Source organism: Oxyura jamaicensis, chromosome 14, assembly GCF_011077185.1.
Source record: "Oxyura jamaicensis isolate SHBP4307 breed ruddy duck chromosome 14, BPBGC_Ojam_1.0, whole genome shotgun sequence".
In the NCBI taxonomy this organism is placed as follows: domain Eukaryota; kingdom Metazoa; phylum Chordata; class Aves; order Anseriformes; family Anatidae; genus Oxyura; species Oxyura jamaicensis.
In genome coordinates, this window is record NC_048906.1 from 14,715,910 (window position 1) to 14,742,217 (window position 26,308).

Here is a 26,308-nt window from a genome sequence, read left to right on the forward strand (position 1 = left end):
TTGATTTATAATTTATTATTGGAACCAAGAGAATAAAAATACATTTCTCAGCATTTCATTATCATTCTGCTAAAGGAAGGCTTTTATTTAAAAATTTCATACAGTTCTGTAAGAATCAAACAGTAACAAAGCAAAAGATAAGTCTGCCATGAGAAACCTTCCACTAGGGATATACTGACCTCAAGATGACCAAAAAGCAGTATATAAAAAGTAAATTTTAGACACTTGAGAGGCAATTCTTGTGGATGAGTACCAGAAATTGTCACACACCAGCACGAGTTAACACAGAATCACTTTTAGCCTCATACCTGTAAAGGCCATAGGCTGCCTAGAAAGATGCAAGGTGCTCCTCAGCAGTCCACTAATTCAAGAGATACCTGCTGACCACTTAAGACATTTTCTCTCATGGACAAAACCTACTTTTCAGGAAGACAGTGGATTCTCACTCTCTTGCTTTTATGAAATCCAGGAGATGTATACTACAAGCTGTATCTGCAGGTCAACTTTCTCCCTACCTCTAATATTAGTAAAGACAGTGATATACTAAACCCTATTTACATCCATCTAAAGAGGAATTTAACAAACATACTATATGGAGAAATAAGTCTAGAGGAAATTATGAAATCGGTCTCACCTCAGTCCCCGGGAAGATGACGGAGTAGCTAATCCTGGAAACCATTTCCAGGCACATGAAGGACAAGAAGGTCATCAGGAGTAGTCAGCATGGATTCACCAAGGAGAAGTAACTCTTGACCAACCTAAGAAGCCTCTATACAATGAAATAAGTAGCCTGGTGGATGAGAGGAGAGCAATGGACATTGCCTACCTAGTGTCAAAAGCCTTTCTGAAGTCTGTCTCCCATAAGATTCTCATAGACAAGTTGCTGATAGAGAGGCTGGATGAGCAGACAGAAAGGTTGACTGAAACTACCTGTATAGCAGAGCCCAGAGGGTGGTGGTCAGTGACACTAAGTCTAGCTGGAGGCCAGTAACGAGCAGTGTGCATCAGGGATCATTGCTGGGGTCAGTCCTCTTTAGCATCTTCATTAATGATCTTGATGACGGGGCAGAGTTTACCCTCAGCAAGTTTGCAGATACCAAATACTGGGAGGAATACAGACAGCTGTGCTGCCATCCAGAGGGACCTGGACAGGCTGGAGAATCACAGAATCACAGAATAATCTAGGTTGGAAGAGACCTCCAAAATGGCAGGAACCTCCTGAAGTTCACCAAGAGGAAGTGCAAAGTCCTGCACTTCAGGAGGAACAACCCCAAGCACCAGTACTTGCTGGAGACAACTCAGATGAAAATCAGCTTGGCAGAAAAGGACCTAGGGGTCCCAGTGAACTCCAGCTTGAACTTGAGCCATCAATATGTTCTTGCAGTAAAGAAGGCAAATGGTGTCTGGGGCTGCATCAGGCAAAGTATTTCCAGCAGGTTGAGGGAGGTGATCCTTCCCCTCCATTCAGCACTTGTGAGGCAACACCTGGAGTCCTGTGTCCATTTCTGGGCTCTCCAGTGCAGGAGAGGTATGAATGTATTGGATAGAGTCCAAAGAAGGGCCAAGAAGATGTAAGCTTTTCTTACATTTGGAAAAGCTGAGACAGCTAGGACTGTTTAGCCTAGAGAAGTTTCAGGGGGATTTCAGCATGTACAGATATCTGAAGAGAGGCTACAGAAAAGATGGAGCCACCAGGCTCTTCTTAGTGGTGCCCAGTGCCAGGACCAGAGGCAATGGGTACAAACCAGAACAAGTGATTCTACTGGAACATCAGGAAATGCCTTTTTTTTTTTTTTAAAAAAAAAAATAAAAAAAAAAGACCTGTAGACCTGTGAGGGCTAAGCCCTGGCACAGGTTGTCCAGACAGCTTGTGGAGTCTTCCTCCTTGGAGACATTCAGAAACCATCCAGACATGGTCCTGGAACAACCTGCTCTGGATGGCCCTGGTTGAGCAGTAGGGTTGGACCAGATGACCCCTGGAAGTCCCTTCCAATGCCAACCACTCTAACTCTCTATTTGCAGATTTGTGTCACTACAGAATTAAGAGTAGAATAGCAGACAGATTTTAGTACTTTCATGCATACTTCAGTTAAAAGACTTACCGACTCGTCAGGCACATTACACACCTTACAGATTCTTTTTACAGACCTGGTACAGAGTTTTGTACACTATTAAAAGACAGGCATTACACAACAAAAAAGTAATGCCTGCCTTGCATTTTGTTGCTTGTGGTGGGTGTTTTTCCCTATTAAAAAAAAAAAAAAAAAAAAAGACAGATATGAAATACCCACTGATATTTATATTTTCAGGTCAACACACTTTCATGGTGTCAAAGATATTTCGACACAACAAAAATAGTAAAATACTGCACATTTTTGAGATACCAGAAAGGCATGCTTTTTTGGGAACAGCCAACTGTAATATTTTGTGATATGTATTGTAACTGAACACATAAGAGCATTTGGTTCTCAGCATCTTTTTCAAGAGTTGATGCTATCATATCACTGGAAATGATAAATCCCACTCTCTGCATAAACAGATGTCATATACAATTCAAAAAGTCTGCAGATCTACCAAAGGGAGGGAAGTCTTCATAACCAGTATGCATCTAAAATCAAAAAGTAACTCACATTTCAGGCCAAATATGAAGAGAGAAAGAGAGAAAGAAAGAGAGAAGGAGAGAAAGAAAGAAGAGAAGGAGAGAAAGAAAGAAGAGAAGGAGAGAAGGAGAGAAAGAAGAGAAGGAGAGAAGGAGAGAAGAGAAGGAGAGGAGGAGTGGAGGAGAGGGGGAGAGGGGGAGAGGGGGAGAGAAAGAAAGAGAAAGAGTAAAGTATAATCCTGTAGTCATCATGAAGAGTTGCCATCATAAAGCTGATTACAGTGACAATTACACTGAATGTGGAACATTACAAGGCATAATATCACAAGCTTTTCAAGTCAGTTGGCAACATAATACCAAATGCCACTCAGAAATCAGATTTCAAGTGTAAGCATCCCTGAAATGCATATGAAATTTTCCCATGGACTGAAAATTTCTCCTAAAGATATAGTTTATAGCACAGTGCATATGAGCATAGACTCAGCTGTCAGTCAGGTCTCCTTATGTTTTTCACACAGTGACCCTCAAAAATCTACTGCAGATGAAAGATCATATAAACTGCCTTCCTTCCAGATCCGTGCTTCCCTGTTGGGAACATATTCAGCAGATTTGGCATATCGTACAGGATGTATATACTGGGCTTAATTGTGCCTAACGATCATTTTGGCCAGTAGAAGGCATTTTCAGATGGGAAATGTGTATGAACATCTGTCATGTTTCCCTATGCCTGATTTTAACTGTTCCTTCATGAAGGAAAGCATAAACAAATCAAAGCATTCATTTCTGCATTAAAAAGAACACATACTCACTTCAGTCAATCCAACACAGTATGTCAGTTAAAATGATACTCTGAGAATCTTGCAATGGTTTTATTTTGATTCCTGTATCAGCACTATTTGAAAGGCTAGAGTGTGTTTTAACACCATATGTCTACAAAATATTTCACCACAGGAGTCAGGGAAGACTGTTTGCCAGTACACGCTGACCAATGATACAATGAAACTGATCTATCCATCTTTTCTTCCAGAATTAGTTTTGAAAAAACTATTTGAATCAACTATTATAGGCAAGCTTTAGAAAGTGTAAAAGCCTTATTCACAATAATTTCCCTTGTTTTACATTTAAGATTCTGAATAAACAAATGTGGACCTAGTCATTTTTCCAACAGCACACTTTAGAAAAAACAAACATAAGGGGAAACTGATTAAGTAGAGCAATTTTCTAAATACTGACTGGCATTTTAAGGAGAACTGGGACCAAGTAGCTTCTGTGCTCCAGTTAGTCCTAAATCCATGGTATTCTTTTCTGTTACTGGATCCAACTAGTGATAACTGTTAGAACCTTCTCATTATCTCCAGGAAGTAAAATCATATGGATACTTACTTCCTAAATGGAAAGAGAAAAATCTAGTTTCCATGTTAAGAGCTGGACGCAGGCAGACTAAGATATTTTCAAGATTTAAGTTTGCTTTATTCTTTTTTAGATGCTATAAGGCTAAAAATGCAGGTACAGATTTATATCTATTAATAAAATTAAACAATAGTAATAATTAAAAGTGTAATTTATGCCTCTGTTCCCATAAGGTGGGTTGCTCCTATTACCCTTAATCTCCCTTAGCGAAAGGAGAGCTTGTCCTGCCTTTTCTGTGTTCACCTCAGCGCAGACTCTTTCATAGCTTGTCACAACAAAAACATTTGAGCTTACTCATTCTCCTTGTCCTGTCTTGGGACAAGCTAGAAAATATTGCTGCACTTCTGAAAGTGATATTCATGGCATGGAGACTGAACAGTGAAACCATGGCCTGTAGCTCCAATAGAGGACAGCTCTGAGGTACTGCAAATTTACAAGCCACTAAATACTAACAATTTACTACAAATGCATAACAAAAAAAAAAAAAAAAAAAAAAAAGGACTTAAAAAGGACTTAAGATTCTGAGGAGCAGACATTTTCAAGTATGGTTCAAGTACATAGTGCAAGAAAAGTTTGAGGTTTTGTTAAACTATCATTGCATATTTCTTAGAATATTTTCTGTCTTTTCTGTTATGTGTACATACAATCAGCACCCTCTTCCACCCTGTATTCTAAAGGCTCTAAAGTGTTACTTTTTGCTTGTTCTAATATTTGAATTTAAAATATTTTCATTTTAAGAGAACCTTGAAATAGTTATAGAGTTTTATTCCGTATCTGAAATGTTGCCAAGATCAAATTTCTTCTAAAAAAAAAGAAATTGATTGAAATCATGTTTTTCAAAAGAACTACAAGTTAACATAGCAAATGTGAGCTTAATCAAGAAATAGGATTTTCTCTGTTTTTCAAGATATTAAAAATTGATGTTACTCTGTTTACACAGACAAGATCTAATAAACCCGAGAAAAAAGAAACAAATATACAAAAACTGGCCAAGCACTAAATCCATTCACCTAAAAGTAAAGCAAAAACCTCTACACATAGGATACATATACGATGTTGTTAAGACAATAGGGAGCTATCCTGGGTCCCGCTTTAAGCACCCAGTTCAGCATCCAGCTGAGCTTTATCACCTTAATCAAGCTTTTGAAGAAAAGTTGTGTCTAGGGAGTGAGGAAAGACTTCTCAGGCTTACTAATTCACTAAGAGTGAATTGCAGGTGACTGCAATGTCAGTACTGTCAATGTCAGTACAATATCAGTACTGAGGTAATGATAATTTCAACAGATTTTGAATATTTCAATCTCAAGCATAGGTCAGACTACCATAGGTTAGATCAAATCACTACTTAATGAATCTTTTTTAGATTTATACTAATTTTAAAAGTGTTGTTTTCACTTATGGTTATTTTCCCATAAAGTCTGAATAACTTTTCCTTGAAATCCATGACTTGTTTTATTTAGTTCAGAAGCCTCAAACAAAATGTTACAAACCCAACTCAATAAAAATAATTGCTCTGTTTAGATATAAAAGAAAATTTTGATACTTGACCATCACACTTTTATTTTTTTTAACTGATGATTATGCGTGAGTCAGAAAAAATAATAATAATAATAATAATAATAAAAAAGCTGAAATTCCAGATCCTAGGAAACAGTCTTATGCGCTTTCTGGCTTCTAGTTAGGGAATTCTAAACTTGAAATACTCATGTTTAAAAAACAACATGCAATTTAGGGGTCTATAAGAAAAAAAAATGCAATATTTTGCCAAAAATATACTTTCTAAAAACACTTCTCTAAAATTTGCTTCCACATGCAGGTTATAAGAATCCAAATATTAAAAATATTGCCTTATTTGGGGGATGAATAAATAAGTAGCAACTATCCTAGTATCTATCTATAAAAAACTATTCTATTCATACAAGCTCAAATATCTTTTTTATTTATTCTACTTAAATGCTGCAGAAGGTGTATCCATGAAGTCCCAGATTTGCCCAGTTCCTTGTCATATCAAAATGCCCCACTGAAGAATATTATCCAAACACAAATTAGTAACCATAATTATATATCTTAACTAAAATTCATTGATACTGACATTAAATACAAAGGTAGGTCAGGAAAAACATGTATTTGTTGGGTGCCAAATGAAATCTTTTGCTCTTTTTCTGAGCTCAGAAAGAAGCCCTGCCTATGAGACACCACTGACAGAGGTGACAGAATAGGAGTTAATGTGTTGTTGCCTGACTCATTCAAGTTATGTTCATTTCTGTAATAAAGGCTAATGAGACAAAATTAGACAGATGGGAGGAGAAAACTACCACTTGTTTCTTAGTTGAACTAAAATTATCTAGATTAGCTATCTTCCCCTATAAAAAAATGCCTTTTTGGTCAATAGGAAAGGCATTCTGCATCTTTTTTGTGCCCACCCCTTCTGCAGGTATTTTAAGATATCTGCACTTACTGGTTAGAAACAAAGGCAGGTTAAAACAAAAAATCACTTCCAACAGTAATGACAAAAGACTTTCAAAGCTGCCTGTAGCCTCTTGAACAAATGACGTTTCACAGAGAACGTATATTGGCTACATTACTTGACCCATGTATCAAAAGAAAAAATATATATATGAAGTTGCATTTCCAGAGGTTTAAATACTGATAACAAAAATGTTGTAAGCAAAGTTATTCAGACCATGATATTGCTATCACCACCACATTACTCCAATTATATTTCCTATTAAAAACACTCTTGATACAGAAGGGAGAAAAGCTTTGCAACTCATACAGAGGGAGAAGAAATTTTAGATATACTCTCTTGAAAACAGAACATTAAAAAGCAGTCAGATGAAAAGTGACTGCAGTAGTAAAACGTCCTCCAGTGACTAAAGCACTGGGAAGTGCAGTACCAGTAATAGGAGACTGTTATCACCTGCAAAGACCATACAACACAATCAGACCAGAGCAGATCTGCATCTAAGGTAAATCATCTACTTACTGAATTTCAAATGGGCAATACAAACAGTGTAAATAGAAATTATACTAGATTGTACTCCAACAATCTAGTGAAACTGCATTTCACTAGATTGTACTCCAAAAACAACCAAGACAAGTAGATACTACTTCAGGCATTATGGGAAGAGCTAAAGCATTGTTTCTATCTGAAAACCATTATTCCAGTGAAAACTACCAAACTACAAAGGCATTTTCAGCGTAAGCCTACACAACAAAACATATCCACAATGTTATGGAAAATTGGAGGGCCACAAAGTAGGTGTGATTTTGCAGGTAGCCTAACACACTGCTGTGTACAAGTATGCTGAATTTATTCACTGCTAACATTTCCCTATACAGCAAAAAGACAAAAATTTTACAGACTGATAAAGATGGAGCTGTGAAAAAGCCTGCACCACTACTTTTCACAGTATATTCTAGGCAATTCTCTCACTTAGCCCTAAAATAAAATGGAACTATCTACAGATTACCACTTTTCCAGTTGTCAGTTAAGCACACCAGTTAACCAGTTATGGAAAACCAGACAGAATCAAAATACCTTAAGAATAATTTAGGTTTAAGTATGATGAAATACAGTAGTACAGAAATACAGTAATTCCCAGTTTATTAAAATAGTTAAATTAACAGTCACTTATTTCTTATTTTCCTCTACCTCCCTTTACCACCACACCAATAAATAAGCAAATAAACAAAGAAAAGAGAGTTTTAGCTTAAATGTCTAAAGTCTTTGACAATGAATGTAAACTTAAGCCCTCAGAACTCTTACAGTTTTTCTTGTCACTAATGCTAAAATAAAAGTATACTTTAAAAAATACTGATCATATTCAGAAACAAACAAACAAACAAACAAACATTTTCTTAATCTTTAAATCTAGGTAGCCAGTTTTTGTAAGAAATAAGTTTCTCTATTTAACATAGAGAAACTAAAAAGTTTCTCTATTTAACATTTCCAAATACTTTACTGGAAAGTCTAATTTCATCTTTACTACATTTTATAATAATAATGTATATGAAAAACTCTGCTAAATGGAAATAGAACCACCTAAGCCAGGCATTCATAATTTAGCATTCAACATTAAAATTTCACATATTACAGTTGTGCTTTTAAAATATCTTACCATTGTCCTAACATATCAAATACCCAGAGCAATTGCAAATATTTTACATACCTATAACACTTAAAGCAATAAAGATGAAGTTAATGTGTAGAGATCTAACCTATTATTCTACAAAACCCAATACATTTCTATGGATTTCAAAGTAGTTACTCTGATGCAGCACTTTGTAATTTTGATGATAAACAGAAGTACATTTCACATGCTTATTCTGACAATGTGTAAGATAGTACAGCAACACTCACCCAAAATTACTGATATCAGGGCAATTGTCATGCACCCTGGCAATGAAGATGGATCTTTTTCACTCATGTGACAACCTATTCACTTTACTGTTTATCTGGACATAAGGATTCCCCTGTGGGAATCAAAGGGCATATATGGGATAGGAACCAAGGGCAGGATATGAAAGCTTTTACTGGATTGCCACATAATGTGCTTTTTTTTTTTTTTTTTTTTTTTTTTTTTTTTTTTTTATCACCTGCCAAAGAGACAGTAGCTTGATAGCTTTAATACAAAACAGGCCTTGCTGCCCACAGCATATATAGTCACTGGATTTTTCCTCCTAAATTTTCACCCAGGAGGAAGAACAGATGGGAGAAATATATTTATTTTTTTCCTTGATAAGAATGTGTTAATAAATCCTAGCTAGTATAATAACTCATCATTCTAATAAACTTTGTATTTATTTATTGAAAAAAAAACTAAAACCACAGGTTTTCAAGTACTATATTTAACTTAATTTGTTACATTTGACATATCTGTAATTTAAAACAAATCCATTCTCTCTCCAAAAACATACACATTCCATTCTACATCTGCTCACTCAAATATACAACCTCCACAAGACAAAGATAAATCCGCTAATATGTAATTGGAAAAATTACACATGGTTGTTATATATAGTGTTTCCAGAGAGGTATCCATCATATCTGCCATTTCTTGGTGGTTGTAAGTTCTACACACTGCAGTACTCTGGAACCAGAGGCTGTGTGACAAAAGCAAGCTGAGGATGTAGGATAGAGTTCAGCAATGAATTAAGAAGCAGAGGCTGGCAAAGGCTGTACATGCAGCATAAGGTAAAATAATATACAGAACCTTTAAATACCTCCATGGAGATACCTCCATGCGTACTCTCTGCTCCACCATGGAACACAAAAGGTCAAAGCACAACAAAAAAGTAGTTCTCCAAATCTCTATGCAATTCTCTACACTGTTTTCATATGCAAGCAACCTTGGTGTAAATGCAAATCAGAAATCATGAGGAATCCCTAATCAGAAATAACTTATTTCTGTAAAAACCCAGGCAAGGAAATAAATTGCAATCTTATAAGCCTCTAAAATGTTAAAACAGTCTCATATTTGAAAATACATCATCATCGTGGCTCTCAACATGTAACCCAGTAAAAACATTTACATAATTAGTGTATCAAGACATTTTTAAAAAATCCATCAAAAGTCTGAACATTATGCAAATATTGCTGAAAAGAGGCTGATAAAGATATGTCTATTAAGTGCCCTTTGCACTATGTATTTTTGATATTTAGTTTTAAATTTTATATACTCAGGCTTACTTTAAGAGACAAACAATAAGCATTCTAGTATGATAACGTGATTGCAGATACCGTAAGTGTTGATAAAAGCTTGGGGTTAAGCCATTCTTTATTCTACTGTGCCCACTAAGACAATATATTTGTTTTTTGTTTGTTTGTTTGTTTGTTTGTTTTTTTTCCAATATGCAATTTTCATGTATGAGATTAGGGAGAGGTAGAGAAGAGGGGAACCTGGAGAAGAATCTGCATGAAGAACATTTTCCAGCCAAACCTGCAAATGTACCAATTTGTAGAACAGCTCTTACTGCTTCACTATATTAGACCTATGGAAACAGAGAAACATAGGCCTGGATATATCTTTCTAAAGAGAGAAAGGAAAGAAAAAAGATTTGAAATAAGGCATCCTGAATTTTCAAAGGGTCCTTTTTTCTAATCTATCTGCTTGGATAATGTGTCCAGAGTGGCATTTTGTAATGACAGCAACTTTCCAACAAATCAATAGTTATTTAATTCCCAACAAGCTCTCGAGTCCATTAAACCTGATTACATTCACCCATTTCAGTTGGGTGCAGTTATTTTTCCTACACCAGCACTTAATCTATAACAGGAACTTATGAGAACTTTCAAAAGCAATTTCAACATCAATCAGCATGGAGTGAAAGGCACTATTTGCTTGTAATTATTTATTGGACAGGATGGCACAGGGTCTGACTGAGCTCTAGTGTCTGACCTTCACCCCCAAATTCTAATGGATATGAAGGCTTGCTTGATGTGTTCAAGTGTGCTACCATGTCTCACTGCACAAAACATAGCATTGGCTTGCATGGGCTAGAAGGCACATTTTTTCAATACCTGATAATGGCCACTGTGCTATGCTGTATTTTTATTTTTAAAATGTAGGATATTAAAGCCCTAAGTGAATAACACAATTCACAATCCATATTACTGAATGGACCCATACAGAAGAAAAATAATAATTATTATTATTATTATAAAAAATTCTGTGTTGCTACTCCACCTCTATGCCCACTAACTGTTGTGGTGAAGGTGCATAATGAAAATTTTAAACAAATTCCTCTCCTCCACAGTTAATTTGACTGGTCACTAGCATGACACTGAAATGCAGTACTACATATTATTCTTTCTTGAGCCTGTTTATGCATAACATCTAACTACTGACATTTATAAGGTGCATAGTGTTCATTTGGGGAATGCTTGAAAATGTTGCTTGAATTCTTTCTTAGTCTTTTTTAATTCTGTAAACAATGGGATAGCTTTTGCTTATGTATTATCTATATGATCTATACAAAATTTTAAGTCAAACATCAGAACATTTCTACGTTTTGAAAAAAAAAAAATATAGTAAAACAGACAAATAAACAACAGCAACTAAATTGCCAGTTAACTTCTAAAACAAAACTCTCTCTCAAAAGTAGGATCTTGCACTTTAAGAACTCAAAATAATTAATATGATGTGCATAAATATTCTGTGAAGGTGGTGTATTTTTCCATACACAAAAGAAAAGAAAACAAAACAAAACAAAAAACCACACTTCATTAATGCATAACATATGCATTAATGCATATTTAACACTACTCATACTTGCTGTGCTAAAACACTTAACCTAAACACATCATGGTAAGTTACTTTGTCTTATGATCTGCCGTGGGAATGCTGAGTCCCTCAGAAACCTCGAATGGATAGCAAATCCTCTGCCCTGTGGTCAACCTCGTGAAGCAAAGGCATGAATGTTAAATAGCAGACAAATCAATACAAGCAAATATAGCTCAACTACACCATTTATTCAGCCATGAGAGATGTCAATACACAGATTAGGGTGATCCATCTTTTTGATTTCCTACTGTCTTCTCACTGACTACATGAGAGCTTTTGCCTGTATTAAAAGTGTTTGCTTTCTCAACCATAAAAATTCCAATTATTACTCTAAGTGCACTAGAGTTAAGTTGCTTGTTGGAAGTGGCCTTGCATTACCTGAACAAGTCCAGCGAAGTATGGTGCTGCCGGCAGAATCATTGGCACTCCATATGGATGTAGCAAAACTCCTTGAGACGACAACATGGTTTAAGCGATAGTATTACTCCCACTAAAGCTAAATACATCAATTGAAAGTTAGGGGAAAATCTATATACCAACTTCTTCCAAACTCAGAGCTAGAACCAAATAACTTCTGTCAGGGGCAAAGCCCACATCAGCTGTAAAAAAAAGAAAAAAATTGACGTCAGCAACTCTTAATGTTAAAATTTTCTTCAGAGACAACAGATAGAGACAACAGCTGCAAAGGTAACTCTACCAAGAAAAGGAAGGTGCTATTTTGGGACCATCTTAAATAACATGACTAACCAACTACTCTATACTGTTCAAGTTTTAAGTAATAAACACATGCAGATCAAACTCTCCGTCCTGGTCTTCAGATAGGATTAGAATTAATATTCCTATTTTAACTGGCACATACTTGACAACAGTTGCTATTATAACCCATTAAAATATCAGCTTTATTATGATTGTTTAAATAACTGTTTCCCTGTATTTATAGCTGTTAAACAATATTCATATGAGAGTTGAAACTTAAGCCTGCTAAATTCAACATATATTGTTTTGAATCATTACATTTTTCTTCCTTATTTTGAATATTTGAGCTACCTAATGCTAGCTAACAACTTCTTAGTGTAAATTATATTTTAATAGCTTTTCTAACCTTTCACATCTCTGTTGTTGCATTTATCATAGCTTTTTGAAAAAGAACAAATCTGACCTTTAGAGTATCTCATATCTGTTCTCCAATTAAACTTACACTCAACGTAAGAGACAGAGTGAAATTTACCCTGTTTTATCCCCCAGACAAAACAGATCTACTTTTTAATATACTATTTGCCGGTCATAGCTTTTCTACAGCTAATCATTTTTACTTTAGACAAAGTAAACTCAGTCATTAACACTTGTTTTATGTGCCATAGATCTTCTATGCAGATATGGTTAATGTCAAGAATTGAGCACGATTATGTATTTTTTTTTAATTCAATTAAGAATTAGATGTTTAAAACTTCGTGTTACAAGTTAAATATATATCATTCTCTCCTACCGTCTTTGAATAACCAGGGTGCTTCACACCACTGATTTCAGCTACTTGATTTTGTTGTATAATTACTTTTCCAGATAACTAATTACAGACAAGATTTTATGTGATACTCAATTATTTAGTGTCACATTTTGACCACCGTGAAAGGCTTTCAGTAATTGATTCTCATGTATCAAGGAAGACGGGTTGCATGATTTAGAAATCTACCTCAGCAGGTGCATGTTGACCCTTGCTACTAACAGACCATTTCTAAATTTAGATGTTAAATAGTGACCCTGTATGATGTTTTTTTTTTTTGAGAAGCTGCCAATGAGGACAGCAATTACATGTGATATGATGTTTACTTATCTCCATTTTCTGTTCATAGAATGACTTCACTTTTCTTTTAGGGATAACGCTATTCACACGGATCACCTAACTATGCTCAGCTATTAATCATATATATTTTTTAATATATATCTTTTCTTATTAAGAAACAGAACTATATAGCTTAATTAAGCACACAGTAAACAGACATGTTTTTGCCAAAATATTTTCATAATTTTCAACACAGTATCAGTTATTAGCTTTCATAGAGAAACACAAACAAAATGGGAAAGTATATTGCCATTACAACTCATTTTGAAGTATTTCACTTTAAAAAAATGTTTTCATTTTAATTACTAGTTATTTGTTTAGTTTAACAGAGTAAGCTACATGGGAGAAGAAAGAGGATTTCTTTCACTTTGCAATGGAGATTATAAAATTAATTCTGGAAGCTTCACTCAGATGACTCCAATGGGAAAACTGACACAACCAAGGGCTGTTAAATTGCACTGTAAAACACCTAGTCATTTTTTGTTTCAATATATTTGTATTTGATATGATGTTAGAAAACCTTGAGAGCAAGATGATTTGTACAGGAAAGAACAGGCTCAATGGAATCTTCTATGTGATCTGTTTTGGGACAGTTTGGGCCTGATATTTTCATTAATTATTTTGGCACAAGGTAACATGCTGGTGAAATTTCCCAATGACAAAGTTGGAAGGTACTGTGATTACTGAGGATGGTAATAATATTATATAGGAAGAATTACTTAACCTTACAGACTTGTTAACAGAAATGGGATGAGATTCAATACAAAAGAGCTTAGGATAAGAGCTTAGGGATATAGTTTAGTGGAAGATTTGTTAGCGTTAGGTCGGAGGTTGGACTCGGTGATCTTGGCGGTCTCTTCCAACCTAGACTATTCTGTGATTCTGTGATTCTGTGAAAATGTAAGGTTATGCTTCTGCCAAAAACCAACTTCAGTTCTAAACTTCTCAGGAAAAAGAAGGACCTCATTGTTGAAGGACTTTTATCTACTAGCGTGATGCAGATATGAAAAGATGAGTTACGGTATTTCTTAAGTGTTCCTCAGAGGTATTTCCAATTACATTTAGTTCTCTTAATTCACATTTAAAAAAAAAAAAAAATGATTACAGCAGCTGTAGAGGAAGTCCTTTATGTGTAGTTCAGGTGAATGGAATAACTATGCTGTAACAGAAAGCTAAGAAAGCTATGAACAGGGGAGGAAACAGTAAGATGAAGAGACTTCTGAAGCTAAGGGTGTTCCTGGCACACTAAATAAACAAACAAAATCAAGTTATGAAAAATATTTTTTCTCTCTATTTATTCAAGAAATTTTCAAAATGCATTTTTGTGTTGAATAAGTGAGGTTATAGAACAGTCTTCCAAATAAATAATAGCAAAAAAGAATAGCTTATAAAAGGAACCAAGTGATATGATGCTAATAGTATTAGTAGCCTGATCTTAACTTACAGGAAGACCCTTCCAGTCCTTTGCAAGCAGTATAAACATTCAAAAATAACGAAAATATCAAGTTATATCATTTATTGTAGCATTTATATTCACTACATTTTAGATTGAAATATATAAAAATAAATATTGAAAATAAACTATAATTACCTGTTTTAATGAAAGGATGCTTTGCTTGCCTCACTATAACAACATGCTTCTAAATGTATAGCCGTATGGCACTCCAAATCCAAGCTCTGACTTTCTGGTTGGGCTCTTTGATGATGTCCCATGTGTGCACCAGCTACCTAAGTTCGCACAAACCTCTGCGAATCAAAACCACAGAAGTACATACAGCTTTACTTGCATCTCCGCCCTGTGCCATATTCTGAACTTACGCCAATACAACTATATCAACTTCACCAGTTTATACCAACATATTTGTTTTCATAGTACATTCTCCCTCCCAGCAATACAAAATGGAAATTAGTCTTAAGTTTTACAGTTCACTGTTAGCATTAATGGTCACTCCTGTTTTGCAAGAATATCTTGACTACGTGAAATTGGACCATAAGGAGTGCTGAGGACACAGAGACCAAACCAGAAGAGTATTAAATACGCTAGTAATTGTTTCACTTTAGCAGGACCTCTGGCATGATTAAGGTTAAGCACAAACTTAAAAGTTTTTGCTAAGACAAAGCCAGAATGATCAGCACCATGCATATCAATCACCAGTCTGATGCCACTGATGGTGACAGTACTTATTTCCTGCCTAATCCAGTATTCTTACCCCCCCTGAAAAACTGCAGGTGAGAATATCTATTTTAAACAGCTACGCAGCTTTCAGTTTCATGACATTCAAGAAAAGAATAATGCTGTTAGAAAAAAATCACGTTAAGCCATTTTCATTATGTTAATTGAGGGCATGATCCCTTCAACTGTTTCCAAACCCACTTTCTTTATTAAAAATTCCAAGGATTTTCTGCAACTGAAAATTGGTTTTATAAACAAAAGACAGGAAAAAAAAATACATGAACACTGGTTTTATATAATATAGACAGAAACATACAATCTTTTGTTTCATTCCTGTATAATTTTGTTAAAAGACAGGTATTATTTATAAAAATGAATACTCAAGGTTCTGAAGTGTACGACATAGTTTTAAAAATCAGTAGTAATATAAGAATTTTGTCATGTTGAGCTGAACACTCCCAGCTGATACTCCCACCTGAATCATAGCTAAGAAGTTCATAAAACACACAGCTTTTTAAAACTTAAAGATTATTTTTGCCCCAATAATACAATGCATTATTTGAATTAATTAAGAGAAAATGATTATTTTCTAGATAAACTGACTGAACAATCAATTCAAAATCTGACAGTAGTCCTGCTATGACCTTGCCTCCTAGAACGAGGCTGGTCCTAAACTATAGGACCTATACTGGTCCTATAGTGAACAGTATAGGTCAAGCATGCTAAAGTACCTGTGGAAGGTCAGCAAATACAAAAGTGAGGAATAAAACAAAAATGTCCTATGCTTCACCCCCCCCCCTCCCCCGGCCTGCAAGTCTAATACCCTAACATCTGTAATTTTGTGTTTTAGTACAGAGCTCTATCTACTAACATGAGTGCTCTAATAGCGACTTTTTAGCAAGGCAGTAGTGAAATCACTTTAGAAGACAAGGAAATGAAAAACACTGTATTGTAAGAATACACACAAAAAGAAATAGAGGAATAATCCCAGGGTGGTTAAAGAGCTGGCTGACATCATCGTGGGACCTCTCTCAATTATTTTTCAATTATCTTGGGAATCTGGATAGGTCCTGGTAGACTGGAAACTGGCAAATGTTGTGCCAATTTTCAAGAAGGGCAAGAAAGAAGACCCTAGCAATTACAGGCCTGTCAGTCTCACGTCAGTGCCTGGTAAAATTATGGAGAAGATGATCCTTGAAGTTATTGAAGCGCACCTGGGGGACAATGCAGTCATAGGTCCCAGCCAACACGGGTTCATGAGGGGTAGGTCCTGCCTATCAAATTTGATTTCCTTATTTGCTAACATCACCCATCTAGTCGATCAGGGGAAACCAGCTGATGTGATCTTTTTGGACTTCAACGAAGCTTTTGACACAATTTCCCATAGGATCCTACTGGACAAAATGTCCAGCATACAACTAAACAAAAACATCATCCGATGGGTGAGCAATTGGCTGACGGGCAGGGCTCAAAGGGTTGTGGTAAATGGGGCTGCATCAGGTTGGTGGATGGTCACTAGTGGGGTCCCTCAAGGCTCTGTTTTAGGGCCAGTCCTCTTCAATGTCTTTATAAACGATTTGGATGTAGGACTAGAAGGTGTTTTGAGCAAATTTGCTGACAACAAACTTGGAGGAGTTGTGGATTCGGATGAGGGTGGAAAGGCCTTGCAGAGAGATCTGGACAGGTTGGAGAGCTGGGCGATCACCAACCACATGACGTTTAACAAGAGCAAGTGCCGGGTCCTGCACCTGGGACGGGGTGACCCTGGCTATATGTACAGACTGGGCGACGAGACGCCGGAGAGCAGCTACGCAGAGAGGGATCTGGGGGTTGTGGTTGACAGCAAGCTGAATATGAGCCAGCAGTGTGCCCTGGCAGCCAGGAGGTCTGGGGTGCATCAAGCACGGCATTGCTAGTTGGTTGAGGGAAGGGATTGTCCTGCTCTACTCTGTGCTGGTGCGGTCTCACCTTGAGTACTGTGTGCAGTTCTGGGCACCACAGTACAAAACGGACATCAAACTGTTGGAGAGTGTCCAGAGGAGGGCGACGAAGATGGTGAAGGGCCTAAAGGGGAAGACATATGAGGAGCAGCTGAGGTCACTGGGCCTGTTCAGCCTGGAGAAGAGAAGGCTGAGGGGAGACCTCATTGCAGTCTACAACTTCCTCACGAGTGGGAGTGGAGAGGCAGGAGACCTATTCTCCGTAATCACCAGTGATAGAACCCATGGGAATAGCGTTAAGCTGAGGCAGGAAAAGTTTAGTCTGGACATCAGGAAGAAGTTTTTCACCGAGAGGGTGGTCGCACACTTGAAAAGGCTCTCCAGTGAAGTAGTCACTGAAGCAAGCCGGTCTGAATTTAAGAAGTGATTGGACAGTCACATGGTCTAAACTTTTGGGTAGACCTGTGCGGTGCAAGGAGTTGGACTTGATGATCCTTATGGGTCCCTTCCAACTCGGGATATTCTATGATTCTATGATTCTAACTATGTCTGAAAACTAGACTACACATGCAATGCAGAACACACACGCACACAAAAAAGAAAATTATGCAAGAAGGAGCAAAGATTTTATCCCATATGCATATTATAACTAAATGATCTATTAGAATGTATCTCTAAGGAGGGCAACAAAGGTGGTGAGGAGCCTAAGGGCAAGACCCATGAGGAGCAGCTGAGGTCCCTTGCTTTGCTCAGCCCAGAGCAGAGCAGGCTGAGGGGAAGCCTCATGGCAGCCTGCAGCTCCCTCACAAGGGGAGTGGAGGGGCAGGCACTGAGCTCTGTTCCCTGGGGACAGCAACAGGAAGAAGAGAATGGCATGGAGCTGGGACAGGATAGGGTCAGGATGGGTGTTAGGGAAAGGTTCTTCACTGAGAGGGTGGTCGGGCACTGGGGCAGGCTCCTCACAGAGGTGGTCACAGCACCAGGCCTGTCAGATTTAAAGCGTTCAGACAACACTCAGACATACACTCTTGGGTGGTTCTGTGTGGAGCCAGGAGCTGGGCTCAATAATTCTCATGGGGCCCTTCCAACTCAAGATATTCCGTGATTCTATGATGCATTAAACAATGACATGAAACCAAGATATTCTTCCAGAGCAAAAGCAGATGCCTATTCTTGCTGTGGTTCAAGATAAAAACTATCAACATTTATAGAGCCACACTGCCTGGAAACACCAGGTCCCTGCAATGCAGTCATCAGACAATCAATGATGTATGCTCTAATCTGATCCTGACAGAAGTGATCTATTCAGACCATATTTCTGCCAAATAATTAATTCTTCTTAAGGCCTATATCTAACTCAAAATGCTACAGTTTCTTCCAAATGCTTTATAATACCAACAAATGTCAATTTTTTCTACTTCTTTCCAACATTAGGCTGTTTCTCAGCTCAAATATCATAAATTATTCAAGTATCACTTTGGCAACCTCTTCATAGCGTATGCTATTTCTTATTTGATACCTTTAAACTCTTATTTAAGCCTCCTGTTTTCTGGCCACTTTTCCTGTTCTCCAAATGCTCTCCATTTTCTCTTTAAATTTTCTCATAGTTTTCCAATAGAGGAAAACCCAGAACTGGGAGGAAAAAATAGTTTCCAAGTCTCTTGGGTAGTTTTCCATTATTTATAGCAACTTTAGGTTATTGAACCTAAAAAAAAAAAAAAAAAAAATTTACAAGTTTAGCACCATACATCCTCTGAAAGAGAAGGTGAGCTGCACTGAATATCACTGCTTGAGATCTTGAGATAAGCTGACCCAGACATTAAATATTGCTGGATGTGCTGGATGGGAGAAGTTGTCCTACACATTTTTTTATATTTTTTTTTTCCCCTCTTCTCCTCAGCCAGGACTTCTGCCACTTTTATTATACTTATTTTCCAAATGCTTTACTTCAACCTTTATTCTAAAACCATACATGGCCAATAGCTCTCTGAGGGCACCAGATGCACTGTCCAAACTAGAACCCTGTCATCAGCTGTTGCCATTATTCCACTCTTTTAATCCAAGCTTCAGGTACATTTAAAAGCTCATTTGTGCCAGTTCTCCAGCCAACTCCAGTTATACTTAACAATTGAACTAAAACACAACATGAATATATTAGTGACTTTTAAGTATAAAATATCACATATACTAATTTAAGATTTCTACTATCCTTGAAATACAAATATGGCTGAAGCAGTCAGTCTTCCAAGTTTATTGAGCATCTCAGTTTACACTAGCATATAAAAAAAGGATATAGAAATTGTTCAAACTGAGAAATCCTTTTTGAGTATGTGGAACATTTGTATTTGGTATTAACACACTCTTCTTCCAAACATAGAGTTTCTATCTGAAAGAATAAGCTCGTTCATCTGCAGCTAGTTTTTAATTTGGTCCCAAGAGCTCACATGATTTTTTCCAATCTGAAAGCCAGAAATTCTTCAGCTGTACTGAAGTTTAACCTTCTGGCTTCCTTTTTTTTTTTTTTTTTTTTTTTTTTTTTAAAAAAATAAAAAATATTGTGGGGGGGGGGGGGGGGGGGGGCACGGAACCTGTGTTTTCAATGATGAAAAGCACTTCAGACAGAATCACAAGCAAAAACCTAGGAAGCATATTTGGGAATCAATTTTTAGCCCTAGATAAATCATGTCTTTCACACTACAGGGCAACTGGTCTTACATTTGAAGTACAACACACCAGCAAATCTCAACTTCTGAGTACATGGTCGGTCCTTATTCTTTGGTTTGATTAGCTCCAAACATTGTCTTTTCATGTCAGAGCTGTGCACTGATTGACTCACTGCTCTAGTATCTCACTGACTAAAGAATGGCACATTTACTCTGTAATTTGTTTGTAATGCTCCCACAAAGATCACTTCTGCTTTCCTTTCCTGCGCTGCCCCACAATGTCCCTTTACTACCTCAGCAACCATAAGGCACTTGTCATCACCTTCGAGGGCACACTTCAGCTTACTCCTACCCTGCCTACTACTGTGAACTATCAAAAGATCTGTTTCTTTTTCATATAACCTAGACTGTTCTTCTCCTCCACCTCCTAACTGTACTCAAAATACCATCACTGCTTTCTCCTATAATTTTCTGAAATCAGGTAAGAACTTCCTGTAAATGTTTACTAATGTTCTCTTTCAGCTCACAAAACCTTCTCTTGCCAGAATGCCACACAAAAGCATTGACACCTGACTGATAGATAAACTGACTGCTGAGTAGTCTGATGACAAATATCCCTGCTTCTCCACAAATCACCTATACAAAGTATCCATCTATTGTATGGATACAATACAAGAGATTTTTACAACTGTAAATCTCTTTTGAAGAGAACAAACTGTCAGGTAAAAGGGGATCATCACTTATGACAATAATATAAAAGAACAAACACACACAAAGGTGTAAATACATGTAGCATCACTTCTTAAGAAGTGTGATTAGGTAGGGATTTTTGTCATAAATGCTTTGTTTTCTTCTACATTCTTAGAAAACATCAGTTCCTTCTTGGACTAGATTGCTATTAGACAGACATATTTGTCTCTTAATAGTCAGTAAACAGTGATTTACCATTCAGTGATTCATAAAAATTCACTTCCAATATGTGGCAATATATTGGAGGTAATACATGTATGGCAAAGAGAGGAAGGAAGGAAAAATGAGTTAAGGAATGCCTCCACAGCTGGACTTCACTTTAGCCCCTGCAGAAACCTGATGACCTGTCATTATCCATATATATCATGGCACAAAACTGGAGAACGATCTGTGAGCTATTAGTCTCTGGGAGAGAAAAAAAGCTATAGGTACCTTTTGACTTATCTGTGTTTTCCTATGAATTAGGAAAATTCTGAATCACAACCAGGTTTTTCTATTTGTGTCAGCATTATCATCAAAATTAAAGCAGGATAAATCCAGGAACTTCAGTTTTTTAACATGCTGGGCATTGAACTAGGAAGGATAATATTAGACTATGCATGAAATGATGTAGAATGTTAACCACCTTGTAAAGCTACAAGAAGTGTTCCAGCACAGTGGCAATGTAAGCCATACAAAGTGCAATTCCTTCAGTTCCTCCAAAGAATTCTGTGGTCCTGCACAGTTCTATCTGTTCAAGTTCCCCTGATTGTCTCATCTTCTCCTGCATCACTCAGAAAAGTTGGCTGCAGTAGTGGAAGAAAAAACTATCGTTTTAACTACCAAGAGTTGATTTTGACATTCATGCATTACTACTTGTTCAAAAGACAGAAGACATGTTGCAAAAGTCTTTAATATACCTATGTCTTTATGAGCATTGCAGTGTTTTAATTTCCTTCTGGAGTTCTGTAACAGCTGTGACTACATAGTTCCTATCATGGGATATTGTACCAAGTCAGTTGCATTTTCAATGTTCAAGAATAACCTTTCCCATGTTCACTTCAGATACTGTTAACCTCTTTGCTCTTGTATTTATCTACTGTTTCTTAAAAAGATGTGTAATAGTTCAGTTGGAAGACACCTTCAGAGATCAAGTCCAACTGCCTGACCTCTTCAGGGCTAACCAAAAGTGAAAGCATATTAAGGGCATTATCCAAATGCCTCTTGAACATTGACAGGCTTGGGGTATCAATTACCTCTAGGAAGCTTGTTCCAGTGTTTGACCATCCTCACAGCATTTTTTACCTTTATTTTTTTAAATAATCCCCAGTCGGAACCTCCCCAGGTGCAGCTTTGATCTGATGCCCTGTGTTCTGTCACTGGTTCCCAGGGAGCATAGACCAGCACCTCACTCTGCACTTCCCCACCTCAGAAGCTAGAGAGCAGTGAAGTTACCTCAGCCTTCTAGAAGTTGAGAAACCTCTTAACTAGATGAAGTTAAGCAGTTTTGGGTAGATTACATTTCATACAGAATTTCCCTTGGGTGTGCATTCATTTACAAATACAGAGCAGCAATAAGAAAATATATTTTTCCTTGCATATGAGGAACGGACTGACTTTTAATCAATAACCACTTTCAATGAATGCTATCGATATACCAAAGCAATGCCATGATAGATCATCCATTTCACACAAGATGTTTCCCAATCCTTGAGCATACAAATCTTAGTATCTGTTCATGGCTGTCTTCTTGCTGACACTAACAAGCATAAGCATCTCAGAAATATAACAGTGTATTCTAGAACAATGCACACAAGACACCTACTTGTCACTGTCATCTATCACGCTTTGGTTGTGTGGAGATGGCAGATAGCCACGTGTTTTTATTGCCAAATCTGGTCAACTGAATTTCTCTTTATTGCTGAAGTCAGGTTGCTCTTCACTACTGCACCACAGGAAGCTATGACTTCTTGGCCCCAATTATCACATTCATTATTCATCAAAATACACTTTTCATTTGCTTCCCTTGGGAACAGCAGAGTATTACTATAAGGATCTTTCAATACAACTTCACCCCCTTAATACACACAAGGTTTGCTGACAAGTAACAGCTACTCATTCCCTTGAGTAAGGTTCATATTAATAGGACTGGATGGTGAATCATGAGATGGTATCACACCATGCCTCCTACCTGTACAAATACATCATTTAAGTACCCTCCTATGCCAAGAGCAATGATATGATTGCAGAAACCAGCATAGGACAGATCTCCTAAGTGAGCAGCATACCTTGGAGAAATAAACTATTAAAACTCACAAATGTTAAAGCCCCTATGCATCTTCAAATGGATCAGAAGGAATTGCAGTTCAGAACTGGAAAGTCTCGTATTCTCTGGAAATAAAATATCAGAACTTGATGGCATTAGCTGTAATGCAAGCTATAATTCATCTCAATTCAAGACATCAGCAATAGTTTTTAAGTACTGAGGTTTAGCCAACAATCTAGGAGCATCTGAAGCAGGAAGAATTTGTCTGAAAGAATTAAAAGGCACAGCTGATAAGAAGTTTGCTTCTAAATCTAAATATCACATAGATAGTGCAGCTGAAAAAAGCTTTCTTATGTATGAAGACAATTCAGTCTCATAGGCATCCCCTAATGCAACTGTTTGGACAGACACTTAATCCCACATTCAGCATATCCCCTGAAAGCCACCACTCCTAAACTCAGTCTGATGTCTTACAGGTAGCAGCTGCACGTGGGCTATGCAGCTAAGAGGCTGCATACCATAGGAACACCTGACTGTTCCTGAGGTACATCAGATCTCTTCTGCCCTTAGTTAGAAGGTCTGTGGCTGAGGCCAGGTCAATGTGAGTGCAATGGTACCCTCTACAAGCACAAAAGAAAACTACTTTGTGGAAAAAAAGAAGTGTTTCCTGGATCATGCTTCCACAAATCTTCTGGGTAATACAGTAAATAAATCCCACCTTATCACATCATATGTTTTCTACCCTCCCCCAAGATCCATTAGGTAATTTCCTGCTTATTCATTATACATTTCAGTCCTCAATAACTGTTCTGCCAAACAGGTGATTTTCTACAGTAACCAACAGTGGATATTGAATTAATATGAACACTCTATTTCTGATGTTCTCTCTTACAGCAACGTCCTCAGGGGGACATTGCTAATCCTATAGGAATTGTGCTGCTGATCAGAGTAACAGTAAAGGATAGAATAAGGACTGGAGAACAGAAAACCATAACAATATTGTACCAATGCCAAATGGTAACAGCCCTTCCTGTCATCCGCTTAAATTATTGGTCAATTCCTTTTTATGTTAAAAAGGAATAAAGAATGATGGTCTTTATAATCTCACCTTCACTTATGTTTTAACCAAGCACTGTAAGTGCCCTTGGTGTGTACTAGCAAAAGATTGGTGTAAATTTGTGCAGAGAAGAAGGAAAACAAAACAGGATTGTTTCTATTTTTATTTCTATTTTTAGCTGATATTAAGGCTATTCAATGCATATTAGTAAGATCTTATTGCTGCAAGAAAGAAGACAGAGTAGTCCAAGTTTAAGAACTAAGATATGACCAGTTCTCCTGTGGTTCAAAGGAGGATCAAACAATAATAAATTAATTCTTAAACTCTTTGACTGTAAGCAACTTATGTTTCCTCAACTTTAAAAAAAAAAAAAAAAAAAAAAAAAAAAAAAAAAAACTGGTCTGTCCCTAAATGGTAGAAATGAAATGCATACTGTTTACAAAAAAATGGCAAAACACCAGAAGGTGTGTTACTGAATCCTGGTAAGAAATGAAAATAAGAAATGTAATATTCCACTACAAATTTTGAGTTGTGTTGCTCAAACAGGAATTATACTGGAAGTTCATATTGCATTGCTCCCGTACATAACATTGGCACATCTTAATTGCAAATGCTATTATTGGAACATCTCTGGTACTGTAATGAAAGAAGAGTGCTACATAGCTGCTTCTTAAGAACTATCTGATTTTGGCTGACTCATGTTAATGAGTCAGTTGGGACTAGTGAATTCTTACAGAAACTCTTTTCAAAGTTGCTTTTTTGTTTGTTTTTGTTTTTTAATAATTCCCTTGATTTTTTTCATAATTATAGGTTACCTACAGAGTCTGTTTCCATAAATGTTTTGTGTAATTTAGCACTACTGTATACACAGTAGAAGTTAATCTTTGCTATACACTATTGATCTATTTGGCTATTTGAGGTAGTAGTAAAAACTAAATTTTCTAAATTCTTATCCTCTACTGTTCAGCTTTGATTAACTTTTTAAAGTCATACAAACAAAATTCTGAATAGTGCTGTTCTCCACGGGACTAATTCCTGATGAAACTATGCAAACAGCATCAGCCACTACCACGGATCAGATGTTACTTCCTGTAACTCATCTTCCTGCGTAAATCTGAAAACACCACTTTCCCTTAGAGTTTTCATCAAGCAGCTTCAAAGTCCATTTTCTACTGGGAGAGGACACCAAAAAATGTATAGTTTTAGTGCAAATAAACACTTAAAACTATTCACAAGCAAAATATTCAAGAATATGGTAAAGAATATGTCCATAACCAGTACAATACACTTATTTCACAGTCAAGCCACTGTGAACACTACCACTTTCTGAGTGGTAATCAGACAGTCCTGATCTACCCCCAACAGGTCCAACCCTGTTTTTCTCTCCCATTAAAATTTCTTTGCTTTGCACACTGGAACAAGCCCCTTGGTGCTCCATTCCTTTGCAGTTTCTTTGGTTGTATACAAACATGTATTTATTTTTAAAACGTAGTTCCTAAGAGACATGCCCTACAGAACCATTTAGCAATAAACATTATAGAAAAGTTTTTGGTGTTTTTTTGTTTGTTTTGTTTTCCTCTCCTCCAATGGGTTTCTGGAAATATCTTGAAAAAATCAGTATAAGCAGTATTACTCTGGCATTTCTCCCTTAAAATAAATAAATAAATAATAGAAGTTCCTGTTTGAGTTTCCATTTTCCAACATTTATGGAATAAGCAAGAGTCAAAATTGCATTTGTAATGCTACAAACAAACTGATGAGCATTTGAGATCTGAAAGATTGAAATCCCTGTCTCATGTTTACATCTTTCACAATTGATGCACCTGACTGTTCCTGAGGTACGTCAGAGGGAGATGGAGATTAAGTATATGAGAGGGAGAGGGAGATTAAGTATATGAGAGGGAGAGGGAGATTATCTTACAAGCCCTTGCTGAAAAAGTGAGATTTTTGTCCCATGCTAAAAACAACACATTTTGCAAAGCAACTCTTAGATAAGCACCTGCAACATTAGTCCCCCAAGACTTAATGATGCATAGCTTTCTGAGGAATATGTGTATAATACATCTTTCTTTCAATTCAATTTTTTATTTATTAAGGGGTAGTTTAGTTTATGTTAAAATGATACCGAACAGCTTTACTTCAAAGGCATACCTTGGTACTAAACCAACTACATTACATTAACAGTATTTCAAAGGCCTCAAATGTACATGTATAAGAAAAAGATGTAGATAGCTGTTGCTCTCTAATTGTATACGGGGCAGTTGAATACTGTGAAAATACTACAATCTTGTTTTCTTCCTTGAACACTTTTAACAAGTGACTTTCTTCAATGATGAAACTTAAAG

General features: G+C 36.7%; 1 protein-coding gene across 25 annotated transcripts in view; it reads right to left on the bottom strand.

The window, feature by feature from the left end:
• RBFOX1 (RNA binding fox-1 homolog 1) overlaps positions 1 to 26,308 on the bottom strand; it is an 814,571-nt gene that overhangs the window by 255,191 nt on the left and 533,072 nt on the right. For 5 of the 25 annotated variants that reach the window (XM_035339123.1, XM_035339120.1, XM_035339132.1 and 2 more), the window contains 2 exons: positions 14,727 to 14,881; positions 11,674 to 11,894 (listed from right to left, as the gene is read on the bottom strand). The exons of 19 other annotated variants lie outside the window; for them this stretch is intronic. In XM_035339123.1, coding sequence (XP_035195014.1) covers positions 11,674 to 11,760 — 87 coding nt within the window. In that variant the 5' untranslated portion in view covers positions 11,761 to 11,894; positions 14,727 to 14,881. Of the gene's footprint in view, positions 1 to 11,673; positions 11,895 to 14,726; positions 14,882 to 18,767; positions 18,954 to 26,308 lie in introns of those variants that run through there. One more of the 25 variants, XM_035339122.1, reaches the window with a different exon arrangement.